This window comes from Pleurodeles waltl, chromosome 5, assembly GCF_031143425.1.
Source record: "Pleurodeles waltl isolate 20211129_DDA chromosome 5, aPleWal1.hap1.20221129, whole genome shotgun sequence".
Taxonomy (NCBI): Eukaryota; Metazoa; Chordata; class Amphibia; order Caudata; family Salamandridae; genus Pleurodeles; species Pleurodeles waltl.
The window spans coordinates 1,060,949,555-1,060,972,855 of NC_090444.1; the positions used below are offsets into that span (position 1 = coordinate 1,060,949,555).

Consider the following 23,301-nt stretch of genomic DNA (forward strand, 5'->3'; position numbering starts at 1 on the left):
CCCTAAAAATACCCAAGTCACTATTCTCCATTGCACCAGTAAGGATTCACTTCTGTGGCTCTCTGGTTACAGATACAGACCCCTGCAGTGCATTAACTATAGAGGTTTCATAATGTACTATAGTGCATTTCCCATTGATTAACTTCACTTTTTAAATTTCTTTTTCATTTAAGCTGGGTTTTATTTTATATGACGCTACCTGAAAGTGAAGGACTACTAAAAAAAGTACAGACTATTTAGCTTTTTTTGCCACACCTTTGACGGCGCCCCCACATTCACTGACCCCACCCCATTACATGCAGCATCACATCATACTTCTTTAATGCACTTTGACTGCTGCCTTGAAATGATTACCACAAATGCACAACAACTGTCACTTAATGGAGAACTTTTAATTAACCAATTGAAAAGTGCAAATATTGAACAGCTCGAAAAAAGTTACTAGTATTCACTATCGTCCGCAGATTGTGACTCACACATTTGGAAGGTATGCAAAATTTAATCCACACTTTTTTTTGGTGTGTGAATCACTGACAGCTTCCACAGAAAGTTGCTAAATTTCAAATGTTTGCACCCTGTAATGGTAATGGTGGAGACAATTTAATGCAGGTGCCTTGCCGAGTTGCGCATCCTACCACATTGTCATAGGTTGCCAATTAAAACATTAGTGGTTGAAACGCACCAGCCAAATACGTTAAATATATGGGCTATAAATTACTGCCAGCAGGGTTCCGTGCTCAAATAACTTGAGATATCCCCAATTAGATTTGTTTTGTTCCTGTGCTCCCAATGCGGCAGTCTGTGAGCTAAGAATCACTGTCCAATAAATTCCTTAAAATGTATAGGGCACTAAATCTGCTGCCATCGGCCAGATAGCATGCTATAAATACCTTAAATTATTGAGGAATAATTATGACCGCTGTGTGATCTACTACTTCTCGGATATTCCCTTGTACACCTAAGATGGCGACACGCAGGCTACGCACCAGACAAAGATGCTCTGATGCATGAGGTTACAAATGCTGGACACAATGTTATCCTGTTCACTCAAGATAGCGGCATGCAGGTTATGTACCAGATGTTCGGTGCTCTGATAGGCCATAATAGCTTTGCGGTCTGGAACGCAAAGGCTCATGTGATTCAGCATGACGTGGACTTAAACATGTCATCAACACCTCTCGCTCGCCGCTCCTCTCTGCGAAATACATCGAAGGTCATAGATCTTCAGGAAAGACTAAAATGTAATTGATGCATCAGAAAGCCGGTCGCTTCCTTGGTTCCTTTCTCCTTTCCTCAGTCAAGGTCGTTCATGAATGTACACTTAGGTGCTCGAGTGCCACCCTGCCGGTTGTGGGCTCGTGTATCCCGTCTCGCCGCTTGTCGACAGTGAAAGTGATGCTGGAAAATGAAGACAAAACATGTTGATGATTACAGCTCAGGTAAGTTTACATTAAAGCTCAAGTATACAACAGGCAGGGTAGCCAGAGTAACATAAACTGCTGTATACATTCCACACTAACTCTATTAGGACATCAAGATTCCACATTTCAAACACTGCACTTCACATTCCCCTTAGCTCATCCCAACACTACTTTATGAAGAGCTGCCATCAGGGGAGTATGGTGAACTTTCTTTGAGCCAGTAAGGGTGAGTTCCCTTAATCAAGCCTCAAAAGCACCAAACCTTGCCTGAGTCTTACATTCAGTGCAGGAATAAATTGACTGATACCTGAGAGTAGGTTTAGTTGAAAGCATGCACTCTTAGATATGCCAGTAATATGGATTTTTTAGGTTAATTTATGTTTTCTACTATGGCCGGTTTGCAATTTAGGATATTCATGGAGTCAATCTAGAAGTGCCCAAGTAGAGTGGTCTTTTTAGATTACGTTTAGAAAAACTCTGTTTCTTGAGAGTTGAGGTTCAGAGGAAAGTTAGCCCAGGTATGTTTCGAGAGCTGAGGAAGGACACAGCTTTTGATTACTCTATCAAGGAAGAAAAGTCCTGAAACTATATTAAGATTGCTGAGCTCAATAGCATCAGCTGAAGGTTTCTTCAGAAGAGGTGAAACTTGGCTGATTTTTAGACAATCAAGATACACACAGAAGAATGAACTAAGGCAGTATTTTAAGGTAAGATTAGACTCGCCAGGGGCCTGGAAATATTCACTGGAACCGCATCAGTGAAGTGAACTGAGGGTTTCACTTTGATGATGATAGTGAGTAGATCAATAGATCAGCTTCAAATGGATCCACAAAATGGAAACAAGTAGTCACAGCTTTGAGGTTTAAATTAAGACCAGCGGGGGGTGGGGGGGGGGGTGGATGACATCAGACGTTAGTAAAAGAGTGTGTTTGATAGAATTAATTTTCTCATGAAAGATTGTGTAACATTCTTCACAATTAGATTCAGGTCCTCCACACTGAAAGATAATAATGGCAGATTGGATAGTTTTACAGCTTCAGAAAGAGGTTTTCACTATTTATAGGAGGTGTCCAGCAAAGATATAGAGTGTGGACTTAGCCCTAGAATTATGTTTCTTGTACTTACCTCTCACTGCCCTGAGGAGTGTGAGATTGGAGGAAGAGGGAGATTGTCTCCATTTAATATCCAGCCTTCGAGGGATTTAACCTCCTTTAAAAGGTATTTTGAGAAACATGGGGATAAGGTCTAATTACTGAATAATGGATTGTATACATCCATTAAAAGTGTTACCATTACTACTGAAAAGAACCTCAGTGGACTTCCTGCTCCCATGTGAGACCATTTATTATTCATGGTGAAGGCTAAACACAGACAAAGTGGTGCCGATTAAACCAAATTCTTATTTATAACCAACCACACCTATCAACAAATTTGTAATTTACACATACATTCAAAAGTTGAAAGAGATAACCGGAGCTACATCAGCTCAGCTCAGGGCTCTACTCGTGCCTGCCTAGTCTCCGTCTTTACTTCTGATAAATCTTGAAACAGTTGTGTCACCTTAGAGTGAAGTTTAATCACTGTGCATTCTGGATCCTCTGCATTACCACAGTGTTAGAAATGGGGTCTTTAGTTGGCAGTCAGGATTCCCCCTGTCTTCGATTTCTCACTCGCAAGCGAGACCGTGCGTCGTTCCTTCTCCGGTTGGGTCAGTGTGCGTTGTTTCTTCCCTCTTGCAAGAGAGCAATGTGTCAATTTCCAGACTGGCACCTCGGGTCCGGGCAGGGTTTGTATTGATTTATCATGCCCAGCGACGCTGCGTTCGGAATCCGGTCGAACAGTGTCAGGAAATCATGCTGTGTGGGGCTTGTGTCATTATCAGCAGCCCCTAGCAGGTGTTGTGCATTGTTTCTCCAGCTGCGATGCATCAATCTCCCAGCTGCAATGCAGGTGGAGTATCTATTTTATCCGCAAGGCCAACGGTGCATTGTTTATCAGCTGCGTTGAGGACGGTGCATCGAAAGTTGCCCTGCACTGCGGTCTATGCGTGGATATCTGTCCTTGTCCACCAGCTTCACCTTTCAAGGGCCCAGAGACAGGTTAGGACACCACTTGGCAGGGCAGGAGTCTCATAAGAGAGTCCAGGTGCTGGCAGAGAAAAGTATTTGATGTCCCTGAGACTTCAACAACAGGAGGCAAGCTCCGTTCAAGCCCTTGGAGATTCTTCACCAGTGGGAAGTCACACAAAACTCAGTCTTTGTCCTCTTTCAGGCAGAAGCAGCTACTGCAGGCCAATCCAGCAAAGCACAGTCACAGGCAAAGGGGGGAAGTACTCTTCCTCCAGCTTTCCAGCCTTTCTTCTTGGCAGTGGGTCCTCTTGGTTCCAGAAGTAATCTAATTTCCAGGGGTGTTGGGTCCAATACTTATACCCGTTTTCTTTGTTGTTCACAAGATCCTGCCATGCCCAGGCCAGGCCCCAGACACACAATAGGGGGGTTGGAGACTGCATTGTGAGAGGGCGGGCACAGCCCATTCAGGTGTAAGTGACCACTTCTCCCTCCACTCTAGCACAGATGGCTCATCAGGATATGCAGGCTACACTCCACCTCCATTGTCTCACTGTCTAGAGGGAATTCACAAATAGCCCAACTGTCAAACTGACCCAGACAGGGAATCCACAAACAGGCAGAGTCAGAGAATGGTTTAAGAAAGAAAATGCCCACTTTCTAAAAGTGGCCTTTTCAAACCAACAATCTAAAAACCAGCTTCACTAAAAGATGTATTTTTAAATTGTGAGTTCAGATACCTTAAACTCCATATTTCTATCTGCTCTCAAATGGAAGCCCCATGTTAACCTATGAGAGAGATAGGCCTGTCAACAGTGAAGAAACTGAATTTAGCAGTATTTCACTGTTAGGACATATAACATACATCAGTACATATCCCACCTTTAACATACACCTTAGGGGTGACTTACATTTATAAAAATGGAAGGGTTATGCCAAGTCGAATTGGCAGTTTAAACTGCACACACAGACACTGCAGTGGCAGGTCTGAGCCATTTTTACAGGGCTACTAATGTGGCACAACCAGTGCTGCAGGCCCACTAGTAGCATTTGATTTACAGGCCCTAGGCACCTCGAGTTCACTTTACTAGGGATTTACTAGTAAATCAAAATAGGCCAATCATGAATAAACCAATCACCAATACAATTTACACAGAGAGCATATGCACTTTAGCACTGGTTAACAGTGGTAAAGTACCCAGAGTCCTAAAGTCAACAAAAACAGGTCAGAAAAAATCGGAGGTAGGAGGAAAAAAGATTGGGGATGACCCTACAAAAAGAAACAGGTCCAACACAAGCCCCCACCAGCCTAAACCAAGGGGAGACCAATCAATACCCTGATGGACTTCCCTGATTGGGGCGATAGAACAGGGACCCAGGCCCACAACAGTATGGGCATGTTCCAGTTCTACGCCTTCCTGACTCCAGCTGAATCCCTCTGTCCATACTCTTAGGGCCCACTAAGCTAACCCATGGGGGACCCCTCTCCTCACCTGCAGATGCCATCTTTGCAGCACCTAACCTTACTTTGCTCACAGATGTATCCCAGGGGGCAGACAGTACCACTATGGCCAACACAGTTGTGTGGCCCACTCTACCCCCCGGATGTGACTCCTGCCTCCTCCAGAGGGGCTACTCTGTCCACCAGGACAGGAAGCCACAGTGGCCACTGATGGCTGTCAGGTATTAGAGCCAGGCCCAACCTTTCAAGGTTCTCCAACCACCGTGACTGTGGGGAGTGGGGCGTGCAGTGCCCCAGGTGCCTGGCACCCTTTGACCACTCTCCCTTCCACCAGGACAGGGATGACAGCCTGACACTGGTCCTCCCCTCTGGGGCTCTGTACCCTCCCCCTAGGAGCGGCACTCCCAGAGTCCAGAATTGTCAGGCTGCTTGTGGAAGCGGTCCTGCACAATTCTCCCACCAGTGCAGGGATGTTAATGTGCAACTGGTCTTCCAACCTGGGGTCTATACCCTCAGGCTGGAACAGGGTCAGGGGTGAGGCTTTCCTTCCCCTGCCCTTCCTTCTGGTGTCCTGTACCCCCCTCACTAAGAGTACCCCCCCAGAATCCATCATGGAAGGGGCACTATTAGCAGTTGCCCCTCCCTCTGGGTCAGGGGGGACACCTTGAGCCTGGCCCCTCAACCCATTCCCCTTGGATTAAACTGGGGACAGGGGTGAGTCTTTCCCTCCCCTGCCCCTACTCCCAGGGTTCTGTACCCCTCACCATGGAGAGTACCCCTAGAAGTGACACCTGGGAGGGTTATTGAGTAAAGCCCCCCCCCCCAATCAGGTAAGAGTTTACCCTCTTCACCTGATGCTCCAGCCTAGGGTCTGTACCCTCAGGCTGGACCACTGCCTGGCAACCCAGGACTTCCTGGGGAGAACACCTACCCCCCATCAGTTCAGAGCTTACCCCCTGAATCTGACCATCCAACCCAGAGTCACCACCCTTAGGCTGGACCACTGCCTGGCAAGCCAGGACTTCCTGGGGAGCACACCTACACCCCACAAGGGAAACACTTTCCCTAAGGGACACATGAGAGTCTGGCTGGCGCCGGTCCCCTGACTCCTGGTCACCTGGCAGAGCCTGGATCCCCCCCCAGCCCAGAAATGGTATCACCAAGGTCATTCCTGGGGGTCTGACCTCAGAGTTGACCTTCCAGGTTCTCCATTGGGGCCTGCAACCCCCTCTCAACCCTCTGTCTGGACTTCTGCACCCCCCCACTAGGAGTGGTACTGTCAGACACCAGAACTGGTGGGACACTGGCTACAGCCTTCCCCCCAAGTTCCAAGTTCTGACACTATGGGGTCTCCCTCGGCAGATGGCTCTACGTTACAGGCTAGGTTCCCCTCCTGGCATTCACTCATGGAACCCTCTAGGTTCTGGGACTGGAACTTGGGCACCCTGGGACTCAGCCGACCCCCATTCCCTTGCCTCTGAGACAGGACATGGGATCCCTCACCCATCCCACTACTCTGGGTCCTACCTGGAACACTGCAAGCCTTTCCCACCTCACCTGGTTGGGAAATACCTAAGCCACTCCCTTCAGGAGCACCCCCAAATGCCTCTTCACACCCTCTGGTACTCACCAAGAGGTCTGCCTCCAGTGCGAGTTCCCTGGGGTCAGAGAACTCACACTCCACCTGGCGTTGGCGTAGCTCTGGAAAACAAGGACTGCACATATGCTCTCCAGCAATCACACAGCCCCTCACATGAGTTAACCAAACTACCCTTCACCCAACCATTCAGTGCTTCAGCCTTGAAAAAGTACCCCACATCACCCTCCTGAGACTGGTAAGACAGCAACTGACTGTCTCTGACACTCTTTTGGGTGTCTCCACCCTCCACAACCAGGACTTCTACCTGGGGTGAACACCTCTCCCCGTCACTCTTACCCAGATCCAGTAGAGCTTCCTTCCCACTACAAGGAATATGACTCCCCATGCCAGTTATCCAATCCACCTTGGGGACCCTGCGCATCACTGGAGCTACCTCATACCCCTGAATTTCCTGGTGTATGTTATGCCCCTCCTTCAAGTAGGGCACCAAGTCTCTGGGCATGTGCACTTCTTCATCAGCATTGAACATAAGATTTTTGCTACCATCATCTGATCTGGACTCAGCCCTCATTGCTTCCAGCTTCAGCTCTTCACAGCTCAGCTCATGAACTGCAAACATTTATTTTTCCAGGGCTAAGGCTCTCTCAGCCTCAGCCCTCTCAAGATCCTCATCTAGCTCTCTCAGCCTACGCTCACAAGCTAAACTCCATTCCTCCCTCTCTGGTTCCCATTCAGGGCCACTGCCCTCTGCATCAGAGTAATCCTCCTTCTCAGGATTATCTGGTAGTGTTGCCTGCCAGTGTTTCAACTCATAACAAAACAGGGCTTACTTAAGATCCTCCCTTCTGGACCTCCTCTTCACAGCCAGTCCCCTTTCCTTGCAGAAAACTTTCAGCTCCGTCTTTGCATTGATGAATAGGTGCCAGAAGTTGACTTCCATTCTGCAAAGGCTTCACAGGTGGAAACCCTAACCAGAGTCCAAGTATCAACAATATATCCAGGAGGACACCAGAGAACAAAAAGGAAAAAAACAGTATGTGATTGTGTAATGGTCTGCACTGAAAACAGTGGTGTACACTTAATCACTGTATGTCAAGTACAAATACAAGTTTAATCCTCACTGGTGGTCACCAATGTTATAAATGGGGTCTTTGGTTGGCAATCAGGTTACCCCCTGTCCAAGCAAGGACCCTCACTCTAGTCAGGGTAAAGGAGAATCACACTAAGTTAATCCCCACACCCCCCCCCCCTGGTAGCGTGGCACGAGCAGACAGGCTTAACTTAGAAGCACTGTGTAAGGTATTTGTACCAACAAATACAGTAATACAGTGAAAACCCTACAAAATGGACACCACACCAGTTTAGAACAATAGGTAATATTTATCTAAATCAACCAAGACCAGAACGATAAAAATCCTACATACACAAGTCAAGATATGAATTTTAAAAAGAATAAGAGTCTTGGGGCCAGATGTAGAAAGCTTTTTGCATGGTGCAAACTGCGAAAATCGCAGTTTGCGCCATGCAAAAAGCCTTTTGCGATGCTCATTCATAAATTGCGAGTCGGTACCGACTCGCAATTTGTGAATGCGACTCGCAAATAGGAAGGGGTGTTCCCTTCCTATTTGCGACTCGCATCGCAATTCATAGTTGCTTTGTGAACGCGAATGCAGTCGCAAACCAACTCGCAGTTACCACCAGTGTCACACAGGTGGTAACTCATTCGCAAAAGGGAAGGGGTCCCCATGGGACCCCTTCCCCTTTGTGAATGTCGACAAAAATATTTTTTCAGAGCAGGCAGTGGTCCTATGGACCACTGCCTACTCTGAAAAAAACGAAACCAAATGGTTTTGGTATTTTTTTCATTTTGCAACTCGTTTTCCTTTAAGGAAAACGGGCTGCAAAATGAAAAAAAAATGCTTTATTGAAAAAGCAGTCACAAACATGGAGGTCTGCTGACTACAGCAGGCCACCATCCCTGTGAGTGCAGGGACCCGGTATGGGGTCGCAAAATGCGACCCACCTCATGAATATTGATGAGGTGAGTCTTTGCGACCCCATAGCGAGTCGCAGAAGGTGTTTGAGACACCATTCTGCATCCGTTTTTGCGACTTGCAAATTGCGAGCCGCTCAGACTCGCAATTTGCAAGTCGCAAAAACGGATTTTGCTACATCTGGCCCTTGATCCTTAGAAAACAGTGAGAAGGCTGTTGTTACACAAAGTACCTGGTTAGCGTAAAAAATGAAGCCACATGGGCGAGCCTGGTTGAAAAAGGGCAGCGATGTGTTAATTTCTCTCATTTGCAAGCGAGACCGTGCGTCATTCCTTCTCCGGTTGGGTCGGCATGCGTCATTTCTTCTCTCCCACAAGAGAGCGATGCATTGAATCCAGACGGGTATCTCGATCCGGGCAGGCTTTGCATTTATTTTTCATGCCCAGCGATGTTTAGTTCGAAATCTTGTCGCACGGTGTCAGGAAACCGTGCTGTGTGGAGCTTGTGTCGTTATCAGCAGCCGCTAGTGGGTGTTGCACACCGTTTCCTCAGCCGCGATGTATTGATCTCCCAGCTGTGATGCAGATGGAGCGTCGATTTTTGCCACGAGGCTGGCTGTACATCATTTATCAGCCAGGTCTGAGCCATTTTTACAGGGCTAGTAATGTGGGTGGCACAACCAGTGCAGCAGGCCCGCTAGTAGCACTTGACAGGCCCAAGGCACCTCTAGTGCACTTTACTTCGTACTTAATAGTAAATAGAAAATAGGCCAATCATGGATAAACGAACCACCAATACAATTTACACAGAGAGCACATGCACTTTAGCACTGGTTAACAGTGATAAAGTTCCCAGAGTCCTAAAGTCAACAAAAACAGGTCAGAAAAATAGGAGGAAGGAGGCCAAAAAATTGGGAATGACCCTGCAAAAAGGGCCACATCCAACACACAGCAAGTGCTATACACAGCGCTGGAGAATTCTGGGTGGACCGTTGCTAGGTAGCTACCGGAGACAGGCTGATGGATGCATCTCTAGCGCAACAAGAGATTTTAGCATGTTGCTTGCTAACTTCAGCCTGTACCTGCCTTGCCAACTATCCTCAATTGTTCGTTGTGAGTCAGAATAGAATCTCATATTTTCACTCTTGAGGTAGCCACTCAAAATGTTTCTTGTAGTGAGTTGAACTCTGATTGGTAAGCACTGGTGTGAAAGCTAACCAATCACTGTTGACAGTGCTTGGTGTGCACGTCTACCATGCCCCATCTGTGGGCCCTTGGAGCATTGAAACTATGGCTGCAATGTAACTAACAACATATATCTGTGCTGTATTGAGTATTACTAGCCCCAAGTTGGATATGTCTACAATCAAATCATTCACCCTTATTTCCCTGCCACTGGACACCCACCTTTGAGATAGAGCACTAATGCCTGTGTGTAGGGGTTGTCAGGTAGAATGGCAAGAACAGGGCAGCTCTCCAGGGCAAGTCCAGTGTGGAAACATAAATGCATAGCATAATGAGGCTCTGAGGACACTGGCATGGTAATGTGTAATTTGACATAGCGGCCCAATGTGGATACTATAGCCAACCACTGTGAGCACATCACTGGCAAAGCAATGAATTCTCTGACTCAATGACGAGCCCCCCAGTGCAGTAGCTCCTCTCATTTATTGCTGCAGCTGGATGGCTCTAGGGACATTGCAGCTACCTCTAAAGTAAGGTTCAAATGGTTCCCGACTGAATTGGAACCAAACAAACCTGATGCTGAGACAGTAAAGTGTAAGGAACAGAGAAGTAAATTATTATGAAGGGTCAGTAGGGCATATAACTCTTGAAGTCCCTGCGGGGCAGAGGCCACTGCCTCTTCCTGTGCGGCATCATGCTGAGGATATGAGATGCAGAGTGCAAGAACAAGGAATTGTGAGTAAAAGTACCTCTTGGTGGATCTAAATAGAATTTTATTATGTGTCCCCACGGGGTTTAAACTAAGAATACTTATACATTTAGCTCACATAGGTCACCCTCTTTAAAGTACTCTTTTCACTCATAGGAAAGTTCTAGCCTATTTCACATGCTCTGAAAGTGGTATGAGGTGGAACCTGCTGATGCATTTTTCATCCTTCACAGGAATCAAATGCACAACGAAGTCGACAGACCTTTGGACCCAGAAAGATGTGTGGTGAACCATCAACAATATTTCAACACCACCTCAATAATTAAGACACAATGACCAATGTGGCCACAGAAGGAAAACTCCAATCAGGGATAAAGTTAAAAGACGTATTACAGACATAAACTCAAAGTCATGTAGACAATGTGCAAAATCGGATTATAGAGATACATAATCACCAAGGGTTGCCAACGGTGACAAAATAAATTCAGGCATACTAACATCAGTAAAGCTAAGCATTCAAGAAGAATACTGCAGATAGTCAATAAGAACATCTGTGACACAGAAATCACACGATGCTCAGATTGCACAGTCATTAGTCAATTCAAATTTAGCTGAGTCAATAATCTTTGGTTGGGCACAAGTCAACCCTAAAACTTACCAAATTTGGGAAATACATGTGTGGGGAGGAACACATGCTGGCAAACTAGAAATCACAAAAAGGACAAAAATAATTTGGAAAAAGAATTACTCGGGTTACAGGGCACTAACTAAAAATAAAAGATAAAGCGCCAGCATAATGGAGTTTTGAATCTAAAAAGGGCATTTCACGGGGCAATGGCAAATGGCAGAGACAGATATACCTCTCCCAGGGATACAACATTCAGGGAATCTTCATCAGGAAAGCATCTGATCAGCAATGTATCTGCAAGCATCAGAAAAGTGTCTGTCTCTGACCAAGACAGCACTGCTCTGAGCAAAGTTTGAATATCCACTGCAATATGAATTCACTTAAAGCATTCTGATTTGTCAAAGTGTCCAATCATATTATATTAAAGAGGCATCAACCAATTAAAATTGATCACCAGACTCCAGGTTGCAACAGTTCATCATTTTCCCAAATCTGGCTTGGGAACATCTTTCTGTGTGACTCCAAACAGGTTAGTAACAAATGTTTACGATCTAATTCAATGCTCCTGTACTTTAACATTCTCAAGGATAAGTGACTATGGTTCTTCTGCAGTTAACCAACAGGCTTTCTACAAATGGGACTGTGCTTCTCATTAGAACGAAATCTGAAAGAAGACTTCATGTTATGAGAAAATAATTCACTACATTTACATGACTGCAAAATGCAAGCTCTGTAGGTCCTAGTTATGTTAATACAAAATATAAAATGCATTTGATTTAATACTTTTTAGTGAAACACATATAATATGCAAACTTATAAATTTATCATTAATAGTATTTTATCAGTATAGTAAACATTTCATATAAATGGAAAATCTTTGTTATTGAATTACATTAGGTCTAACAGAGAACTACATTTTTATTTTTCAAAATCATAAATTTTTCATTAAGCACAAAAAAATCTAAGTTTGTTTCGACATAGGCTATTAGTCTATAGTCTAAATTACATTTAAAAATCAACTTTAAACTTCTGGCAAGTGATTTAAACAAGACACATATGTCCAACTTTGAAATACAAGCAAATTGCACATTTAAAATGCGTGTCAGTACAGCTTTCCATGATAGTTTTTCCACTTTTTTACGTTCATAAAATAAAACTTGTCACAGTCTAATGATTTTAGTGACATGAGGGATAGAGCTACAATTTACTCTCTATCAAACCCTATGATGAAACATGCCACCCAAGTGTGGGAGAGGATTTTTGCCTTTAACAAATGGATACGTTGAGAGTCACTGTGATGTAGAGATGACGATTCCCTGGGGCACCTTTGACCACTCTACCTATAGACCATGAGCACTTTTGTGTTTTGAAGTCATCAACAATGGCCAGCAAAGCAGTCTCCATACCATGAGAAGGGTGAAAGCTGGATTGTGTGGGATCAAGAATATTAAGATATTCAATGAAGACTGAGAGTAGTTTGTTTGCCTTTTCTTCAATGACTTTTGCCAGCTGAGGAAGAAGAGAGATAATACGAAAACGAGTAAGGTTTGACAGATCAATGTCAGGTTTCTGTAATGAGGTGGTGATTAAAGTTTTTTTTTCCAATTGTCGGGAACAGGTCAAGTGGTAAAGAAGACATTTATAAAATTAGACAAAGACAATGCAGAACTTAAACTGCCCAAGGTTTTATTAAACATGTAAAACAAGACAAGGCTCTAAGGCAGAACCCTATTTAATAGTATAGTTTAGTAAATGCCAAGCCTGATTAACAGGTAACTAAAATGCCACACTGAATGTAAAATTTTTCACCTGACTGAAAGGTTGTTACAGTAATTCTTAAGGTATTTCAAGACGTATTGGGAGTAAATTTCACCATAATGTTTAGGTTAGAAATAAATACATCGGTCTGGAAATGGGTGGATTGTTTTTCTAATAGGGCTCTTTAAAAAGCCCACATTTTGCTTTTCTGGCCAGGGTAATTATCCGGAATTCAATAGACCAACTATTTATAAAACTACTAGCAATGTATCAGGTTGTCTTGGACATAAGATCATAAGCATCAAAGAAGTAAAATACTTGAAATCCTCTGCTTAAGTACAGCACTCACTACATTTTCACATGAGCTCATCAGCAAAAGCATGTAATGGAGATATTTGCCCTCATTCACTAAGTTTTTTCCTAAGAGACTCTTTAGAAGATGCATAACTTAATGCACCAGAACTTTAATCGACGTGGCACACACAACAATCTATACAACTCTTCGAAGTTGTAAAATTTGCTAATAATTTCTCTTCTCCTTTAGCATAAATATCTAGAGGCAAAATGTGAATAATTTGCTAAATTCTTCAATAGAAAGGTAAGATCCATTGATGTCTTGTGGCTTCTTTTTCTTAATCTAAAGACAACCTTGATTGCTAACAACAAATCTGGGAACACTTGGTGGTCAATCAAAGAAATCTTCTAGAGAGACTTGAGGAAAACGCTATGGAAGGTTAAACTGTTAAAGCGTTTCACTGACCAGTTCCGACAGACATTGCTGAAGACCTCTGCTCCCATTGTCTTTCATAATGAACTAATCTAATTAACTTGTGTCTTGCACGATATATGTTCCTAAACTGCTCTCTGTCCATATCTGTAGTGTTCTCTGAGATGACTACATGCAGATGATATGTTAGATTGTTGACACTGATGATGGTATGGATTCTTGACACTAGTGATGCTTGCTTACTGCGGCCCTTTGACTAATCTGCTGCCTTATACACCAACAACTACTCAACCATCACTCATACTATCAAAGTGCAAGTGGGCATTCAGAGTGCAGTCCATACTTGCTTTACGTCACAGCTGACTAATTACTCTCAGCCAAACTAAAATCGTTAATTCCATTTCTAGCACTGTTATCTTAGTACAAGGTGTGCCACAATGATCTAGTCTTTCTCCCATCCTCTGTAATATTTACATTGATCCTCTTGGTAACATCTGTAAGAATTCAGGGATCATATCCGTATTCTGGAGATACTCAGTTTTACATTAAGATATATTTACCTGGTGTGATCTTCCACGTGGGTTGTCATTTCCACATTATAAAAAATGGGTAAAAAGCTATAATTTGCTATTAAACCCTCTATAAATTGAGTTTCTCCTAATTTCCCCAAGCACTCCAGTGTTCCATTACAATTGTGGATTGATATTTGTAATGTAGTGGACTGGAATCCATTTTTTTTTGATAGCTCAAAATCATTTGTTATTAATATAGATGAAAGACTCAACTTCCAATCTCATTGTAACACTAATGCAAACTTCCAGCTGCGACTGCTGTGGAAGGTCAGACAGCTCATCCCAGAGCAGACCCTCAAGATCTTACTGCAAACCCTTGTTCTCTCAAGACTGTACTATGGAAATACCTTCCTGACTAGCCTACGCCTACATTGCTTCAGGAAATGGTCAAAAGATGCACCCGTGTACCATCCTTCCATCACTCAAATCCTACTTTCATTCTCCACCGCTAACACTCTCTTTATATGCCCATCTTGGCCGGATGTGATGCTGCGTCTGATAGCTACGTAAATACGCCTGCCTGCATACTGTAATGCAACATGGATGATATATATATTCATGACGTCTTACTGTACCTCTCTGTTGCTTTGGACTTGGTCTGTGCTCTAAAAATAAGCGCAGTAGCATAAAGACAAAAGATGGTCAATATGGCCACCATACCAATAGATTATAACACCCGTATCTTGTGTAAGCAGGCCAGAGAAAAAAAGCACTGATTGTTTAGGAGCTCGGGACACAAGTCTGCATGTGCTTTCTTGTTTAAGGACAAAATATTAGGTTGTCTTTATCTTTTCTCTTGGAAATAAAAAAAATATTGGTGGCAGAAATGTCTGCAGTGCCACTTTTATTACATGAAAGACACTTGTGAAGCTCAGTTGTTGATGTGAATTTGCCTTTTGCCTTTTCGAGGCTGATGAAATTAGTACCATTGAGTAAGATCACAGTAAAGTGAGTATTCTATAGCTTCTAATACTGCTTATAAAAAACAAGTAAATTGCTCAAAATTAGTCAATCATTCCAATACTTCAGGAATCCCTTGTTACCTTTTAAAATGTTCTGTCTTCAAGTGTCTTCTTCATCCAAAGAACCAGTTTCAGCAGCACCATAGTCGCTGCTCTCACAAGATTTGGGAAAATATGAGTTTCTAGTCTGAGGCAGAGAGTGGTCTGCTATGCATTATTTGTAGGTGGTAGGCTTTGATCTGAACAACCTTGGTTATTATAGAGGTGCTCACATGAACCTATAACCCAGTGCCTGTGGTTTGGGGATCTTTGATTCCACTTCCTGAAAACAGACTTGGAAGGGTCAGAAACCACTTTTGGATTCTTTGAAGGTAGCTGTATTTGAATATCTGGCTTATCTTGTATGATATCCTTTAAATCTGCATGACTATGGGACACATGTTTTAGTATTTAAAAGGGAAAGCAGCTAGTATCATTACATTTAACATACAGTGACGGAAATCATACTATACCACTCTCCTTTTTTTTCATTCTTTAGAACGTGTACGATGGATACTTGAATTGTCTTCTAGATTCTCATCCAGAAGAACAGTATGAGGTATAGTATTGGGGACTACAACAGCCTTTTTGCTTTTAAAAACTATTTTGTCTGTTTTTTCCAGTATTAGTAAAGCTTTACCATAGAATATATTTTTATGGAACTTCATATGTGTATTGTAACTACTGCTTATATCCTAGATCGACATAAGCATTACTGGAGAGATTCCATGTTTTGTGCATTTTGAAGTACAACTTCACATGACAACCACTAGAGATAAAGTGACGGCCTGGGCTCTGTCACACACAATTCTTTATATCTCCCTGGACACGTTTGCCAAAGCATTCCCTTTTAAATGTAATTTCCTTCAGGTTGCTATGTTTTTATACAGAACTTTGCAGTGTCTGAAGTGCTGATTGTTGGGGTTCAGTCAACACTGCATGGTTGTATTTAAAAAAATGAAGTCCCTGATTGAGAGGTCGGCGGATGGGTACTCCTTCACAAACGTGATGGTTATCCCGTCCACCTTCTTACAAGTTTCATAGGAAGCAATGCACTAGAAAGCAGATAGAATATCTGTCACTTTGTGATGGTGTAACCCATTCCCCAACTCAAATAGTGCACTTAGTTTTTTACATATATTCAAGTAGCTTTTAGAAGACAAATCTCATACTATTATTTAAATGACCCCACAGCATTTTGAAAGGTATAGATTTGGCTTTTACAAATGATGTCCCGCCCCCTCTGATGATTGACACTTTAAAAAAATATTTCTTTGTTCATAGGTAGAAGTGCCATATAAGTGCAATAAAAATAAAATGACAAGGAATGAAATTTCCCAGTGTGATGGCCATTTTGAGGAGCCTGCACCCTTGTCAAGGCCATCTTTTTCACAGGCTGCCATTCTGGGGTGTCTTCACCGTGTCTATTCTGGGAGACTCTGCATCCCAGCACACCATTTTGTGGGAGCCCACATCACATACTAAATAAGCACTTTCTTGGTGGGTATAGGTAATGTGTTGTATACAACTGTGTTTAATGAGTGAAATTTAGACGGATCAATTAATAACCTTTAGCGTTTTCTGACAGGCACCCATACCAGAAAACATTGATAGTATGTGATTTAATAGTACAGTGTCATTCATTAGGCGTGATGTGTTCTCCTTTTGGCATGCCTGAGTGGTGATAGCCTTCATGAACCATATATATTTATGGAGTGGCAGTATAGTTATGGTTAAGATTCAGAGAGCTAGGAATACCTTAGATTGTTGATAGGTAATAACTTTGCCACTGTTTGACAAATCTTAATAATCATTCCTTTTTCTACATTGGCTGTTGAGGCAAAGTTTTGTAGTGATTAGGTAGGGGGTGCAATGAAGAAATGGGGGGTCCCAAAACACATTTTTTCAGCAAGGCATTTTCCATAGAGTTTTAGACAGATATGGCAGCAAAATTGCTTAACATTTTATGACAGCAATGTAGATTATGGTGAGGAAAGGGTCCTTGTTCTTACTTGATCAAAATTAGTTCAATAGTTTTTCTGTAAAAAGGGACAAAAATGTTGTGATATATTGGGCCGCTGTACTTTTTCAGTATACAATGGAGCACAGCAATATTAAAACATATAATTATTGTGTAATGAAAGTCATTCCAAAATAAAAAAGGCATCCCTATTGTTTGGGCTGTATAGGGGGTTTCTATGTGAGATTAGTTTATTTTTCAAGCTCCAGGGAGAAATGAGGCACTTTACCAAAGTCTAGATAGAAAGGACTTTTATTGTTCTATATATTTGTTAAAACATTTATGGGGTACCACAGTACTTCTTTGAATCTACCTAGGACTATAGCAATACCTAATGAAATGAAAATAAATAAAGAATTTATGACGAAAGACACTTGACGAACACACATTCTATGCCATGCCACTAAAGTCTACAACACACCACTCTAATCTGTGGCACACCACTCTACTCTACATCATTCCGTGCCACTCCACCATACTCAATATCACGCTACTACTCTCTACGCCACTCGAGTTTAGTCTATGCCACTACACTCTGCACCATAACACTCTATGCCACAAGACTCTACATCACAACACTCTACGCAATGACACGGCATGACACTCTACAATAGAACACTTTAGAACACTCTACTCTATGGCACTCCACTCTCTGCCACTCCACTCCACCTTTCTTTACAACACTCTCCTCCACTGTACTCGATGACACTCCACTCAACAACACTCAACTCTACGATTTGAAACACAATTTATTTTAAAAAATTGAAATTCAGTGAAAAACAAAAGGTTGAAGATCAGTTATAGTGAGGAAAACTTAATTTATTATTTTTATACAATACAGACTTCAACTAAATACACATTAGAAATTCAAAAGTTATTTATAATTTACACGCTGGCCATAACTTGCTATAGCTCATAGACACCATACACACTGTTGTAAACTTGCTAGGCGGACTTCATTAGTCTGCACACTCTTCACATAAATTATATCATTCCAGATTGTACAAGTGTTGCTATAATTTAACGAAGTACAAGTCATGTCATATGAAAGTGTATAAGTTGTGCATGAAGAAGGGGCACGTTATAGTTAAAGTAGTTAATGACAGAATTGGACATTTAATCACAGTTTTCTGATAGTCCAAGGACAATAAATTCACTAACATACAAATGATAATTAAGCAAGACACAGTCCTTTAGATGTTATTGCTTCGGTCAAGGAAGCTGAGCTTGAAAATGAGACTCAATGTTTTTGCCTGAGGAAGTGGAAATGGTGGATCACCTAATTCAATGGGCCACTCTTCAAGTAACCAAAGGTTGCAGGACGAACAAAAATCAAAACTTCCTTATTCTGCATTGGGTCGAGGCAGTTGGTCCTATTCCAGAGACCCCGCAGAGAAACAGAGAACAAAGTTCCCTAAAGAATCCCCTGACGTCAGCAAACAACTTTAGGGAAAAACCAGAGCAGCAGATACGGGCAGCACTGTGTGAAAGATACAGCTTAAGAAAGCCTAGATAAGAACAGTCTGCGATATACTATCCGAGAATGATCTCATCGAGCATAATGCAATGTTTCACAAGTCAGTGTGCCACAGCCTGCTAATGAGCACTTGCTGGGAAACTGTGTCCAATGCACTTTTCAGATCCAAAAGGGTGAGAGATGAACTCCTTAATCAAGAATAATTTGAAGGTCTTCCTTGATGAATAACAGTGCTACTTGAGGACAATTTAAAAAGTGAAAGCTGTCCTAGGAATCATCTACTAGTTTGTGAATTCTGCTAGCATCTCAATTTGCCAATTTGCTGACGGTTTTCTTGACAGGGGAGCAATCGTTCCTTCTTTACACACCTTCAAAACCAGGCCATTGGGTCAAGAAATGTTGCAGAGACTGGAGTACATAAGGTAGAAAATATCAGGTTGGGTCTGAATGGGAACTGGTTATAATAGAAAAAGGAATTGCCCTTGTTGAAAGGTCTGAGCTGAGCGACCACAGTCTGCTCATAAGTAATGGATGAAAAACCGTGTCAAATGTGTCACTCATATCCAAAAGGATGAGAGTAAGTAGTAGATAATACAGGAGTGCAACCTAGTCTAGAATTTATCTTGTAGATTTTTTAATTCTACAAGTGACAACATGTGCCTGTGAGTTTTTTCTCACGAATTGCTTCATAGGGCAAAACATATGAAGTCCAGATGTGTGCAGGATACAGGTCCAAAGGGGAATCAAGTTTAATATATATTGACAATGCCCTTGTTGCATCATGACTGCGTAGAAATATGAGAAATCAAGGGATCAGATTGAACTTTTTCTGGTGACTGAACACTGGGAGGTACAAAACACTGCCACATTTTCTCTCTCCCTCCTTCCTCCAGGGGGTTGCTCTTCCACATCACTGGCAGCTGTTGTCAGTATTTTATTCTGTGGCTCAGTGATTAAACAATGCGGTACTGCTGCTGGGACTTTTGGTAGCTGAGGAGCAATCAGCTTGATTAGGATAACACTTCCGGTCATGATGAGGACATAGCTGCACAACGACTGGGGGAAGGGGCAGAGTAGTGGGATTGCGTCATGGGACCTGAGGTATATGGTCACGGAAAGGCCAGATGGCAGAACCATATGGAGGGGGCAGGGCAAAGCAGCCAGAGTGGGACGTGTAAAAGGGCATGGTGACTGTAGTGGGCACAAACTGTGGGGAGGACAGAAAGGTTGGAGAAGGTAAAGGTACTTGAGGAGAGGGCCGCACAGCATGCCCACATGCCTCTCCAAATGTTTGAGCTCCCCTTAGGTGATTAGCAGTAGGGTATAGTGGCCTATTACAAGTGCCAGTCTTTAATGTGCACGCTATAATGCAGAGAACCCCCCTTATGTGCTGGCTGAATGGTAAGGAGGAGCTTCCCATGTACTTGACTGTAAGGTTGAAAACCCACATGTCGTGCTATAAAGTAGGCCACTTTTACTTTGTGGCCGGTGATCGCATCTGCTTCTTTTGCAGCCCTTAATATGAACCCTCTTTTTTTGTTTTTAGTCATGACGGTTATGGGATGTAGTCAGTTCCCACTGGCCTATGGACTCTCTCTCGCCCGGAAAATAGGCAAAGAGTGTTGTGGGCTGTATGCTCATGATAAACTTCTCCAAGAAAGTCTCCATATTCCATTTCTCGACTCCCGAGGACCAATAAAATGCATTTTCTCTGGGGGTGTTCTTATTGGTATTTTGATTTTGCCAATACCACTTTCAATCAGTAGGATTACTCCTTATTGTCACATTCACAACATTTACCGTGGCCTCCATAACTCAACGTTTGGCCTCTGTAACCAGTTTCTGAAATCGGTTGTATTTCCCATAAGGTGCAGCTGATCCTTTCGCATCCACTTTATATTCCAGCGCTGTTTAAATCTTCTCCATGATCTCTTTTGATTCGGTGCTATCTGCGGTGATCTGCTATGTCTGGCAGCTCCCGGCAGCTCTCTAAAGTCGATTATATGTCTCTGTCTTTGTCTGCTTTGCACATTTGTTTGTGCAGAAATGCTTTGCTAGCACACCCGATTTTTCTGTAGTAGGATACTTTGAGAAATCTGCAGGAAAATCTTTATATTTCAGATGGGGACAAGATGTTGGTTCAGACAAAGCCTCACAGCAGCTGTACACCACGTGCCCTGGCTGCAGTAAATGATTGGGGATGTACACATCCTATCTATTCAGATCACACTGCATTATTCTACTAGGGCCACGGACATTATTCTGATCATTTCACACTTCACACTTTTAAAAAAGTGGCAAGATTTTCCAGTATGAGGAAGGTGATAGGTTGGTCTCCTCCCACACTGTATGTATTTGTGCGATAAAGTATTGGTCTGGGTGAGAGATTCCAAAGAGTTTTTATTAGCTTCATCTGGAGTTGTCCCCTGAGACTGTAGTCATATGAATGACATTGAGTTGTGCGATGGGTCAAAAGTCACCTCAATCTCCGTTTGATGCCATTAAGGGGGCACAGGACACTCGCTCCCATTTAGTGATAGACCTTTGCCCGAAAAGACAGACGTTGTGCTTGGAATATGCAACCCAGGTTTTTTAGAGGTAGCATAGTATATTCTACTTTGATGACCCGCCTGTTGGAAACGTTCCTGAGGAAATATTGAGGTTAATCAGAGGGTTATATTGGCCTTAATAGCTCACCTTTCACATACAACCATGTCTGAGTTAATCAAAAATATCCATTCTTGGAGCCTAATTTATTGTATTTGATGATTAACGTTTATGTTAACAAACAAAGTGAGTGGGGGAATGCTTGAATTATTCACATCACTGGTGATCATTTAGGTCGCATTCCAGTCAATCGTTTTTCACCCACCATGCATCTCTAGGCAGAGACCATCCTAATTCAAATCAGTTTTGGTCCTGCTCCAATAGGAACACTCCAGCCCAGGCTGCCAGACCAAGCCCACTCTATATGGAAACACAAGCAACCCTAGGCAGATTTGAGCCAACTTAGGCCTCGTCAATGAGGTGCAGCAAAGGTCTTGTGGCATAGGGAGCATGGAACCTTAGTCTTGGCATACCCATAATGCTTAGGAGTGCAACAAACAACAAAGTAATGGAACTAATGTTTGGATTAAAGTCAGCTGTTGGTGACTGCAGGGACCAAGTTGTATGGCGACACAACATAGGCCTTCGCCATGCATCCTTTAGTAGTCAGATGTCTGTACCATGCATATTTTGAAAACAATGTACATGCATACAGTGTTAATATAGTATATTTGACAACTAAGGTCAATAGTGTGATAGATGCTAACAAGTGAATTAATTTGTTATCTGTTTTGCTATTTTTGTTCCTTGGCAGATTTTATTGGAGCAGATTCGAAGCATGAAAATACGAGCTGTGGACTCTAATGACGTTAGGCAGGCCAAACATGATGTGAAGAAACTAGAAGAAGAGGCATTTGCTTCTTTGGAGAAAAATGAACAGTGAGTATTATTGCTTGGCAGTAGGCGAGAATGTGCATGTTGCTGCTATTAAATTCTCACTCTAAGCAAAGAATGATAAACCCAATAGGTCTGGGTTTAACTGCTGTACCGACAGTAAGCTACAGGGTGATGAGTAAGGAACACATGGCTTAATGAATGGCGAGGGTGCTTCTCTCCTTCAAACCTTTCAGACTTCTCCCTAAGTAGTTAGTTGCCTTTTTCCATGTGTGCATATTTACAGTTACATTCTGCATTTGCAAAGTAGTCCAAACATGTTTTAATACACATCTAGGCCTGGAATAGAAGTGCTTGCATACAGTTTGGAAAGATGATGCTTATTGTGCTTTTCATGATTTGTGATGCGACAAGATAAAGGATGGTTTCCTGCTATCTGCTATGTTGTGACAAAACATATTTTGTATCCACATCACATCACATTAAAAACACACTATTTAAGTGGAATCATCAAATTCTATATTTTTAAAGGAGGTTATGATGGATAACATAATACAGCTTGATAGGTTATACTAACCAAGAGAACCTCGATAAATGGGGCGCTTACACCAATATTCATTGAAGACACTTCCTGCTTTTCTTCTTTGGGTACACACGAGGACTCAGTAGAGAAACACTTTACATTGCACTTAATGTTATAAAGTACACATTCTGTGCATAGGTTATGCTTCACAGTGCATCCCAAAGTCATTGTTTTTAGGAGGCATTGCTTCTAGTTACGTGCCTTAGAACTGCTTTTATGTTCCTATGGAACCATTACTGGTGTAGGCTGGTTCTCTGACGTCTTAGGTCCTGATTATAAGTATCATGGAATTGGGTTTGGGAGGTACAAGGAAACTGGAATCTATGATTTTTGCCGGCACTCCCGCACTAAATTCTCACACTTACAATTTTTCCCCCAGAATGAGGAATGACTCACAACCAGTAATACGGACCCCTGTTCCACGCAGTTTTATCAAATTCTAAGGATAACACTGCTAACATTTTCTGCCTGCTCTGAGCAGTTGCAAAGTGTCATCAAGAGAGCTGGTGCATGGGGTTTGTTCAGGGTTGTAGGGCATGCTTGTGCATTTCCAGGGAGAGGATTGTTTGCTCCGCCCTTACTGTTGCAGTGATTGGACGGTGACTGGGCTGTGATGCTGCCAACAGCCCATGTCCCTGAAAAATAACAGAGTTCCAGT

General features: G+C 42.7%; 1 protein-coding gene across 1 annotated transcript in view; it reads left to right on the top strand.

The window, feature by feature from the left end:
• C5H6orf118 (chromosome 5 C6orf118 homolog) overlaps nt 1-23,301 on the top strand; it is a 199,518-nt gene that overhangs the window by 50,490 nt on the left and 125,727 nt on the right. Inside the window, exons 4-5 of the mRNA XM_069235281.1 lie at nt 15,622-15,681; nt 21,981-22,105. Of these exons, the coding sequence (XP_069091382.1) occupies nt 15,622-15,681; nt 21,981-22,105 (185 nt within the window). The remainder of the gene's footprint in view (nt 1-15,621; nt 15,682-21,980; nt 22,106-23,301) is intronic.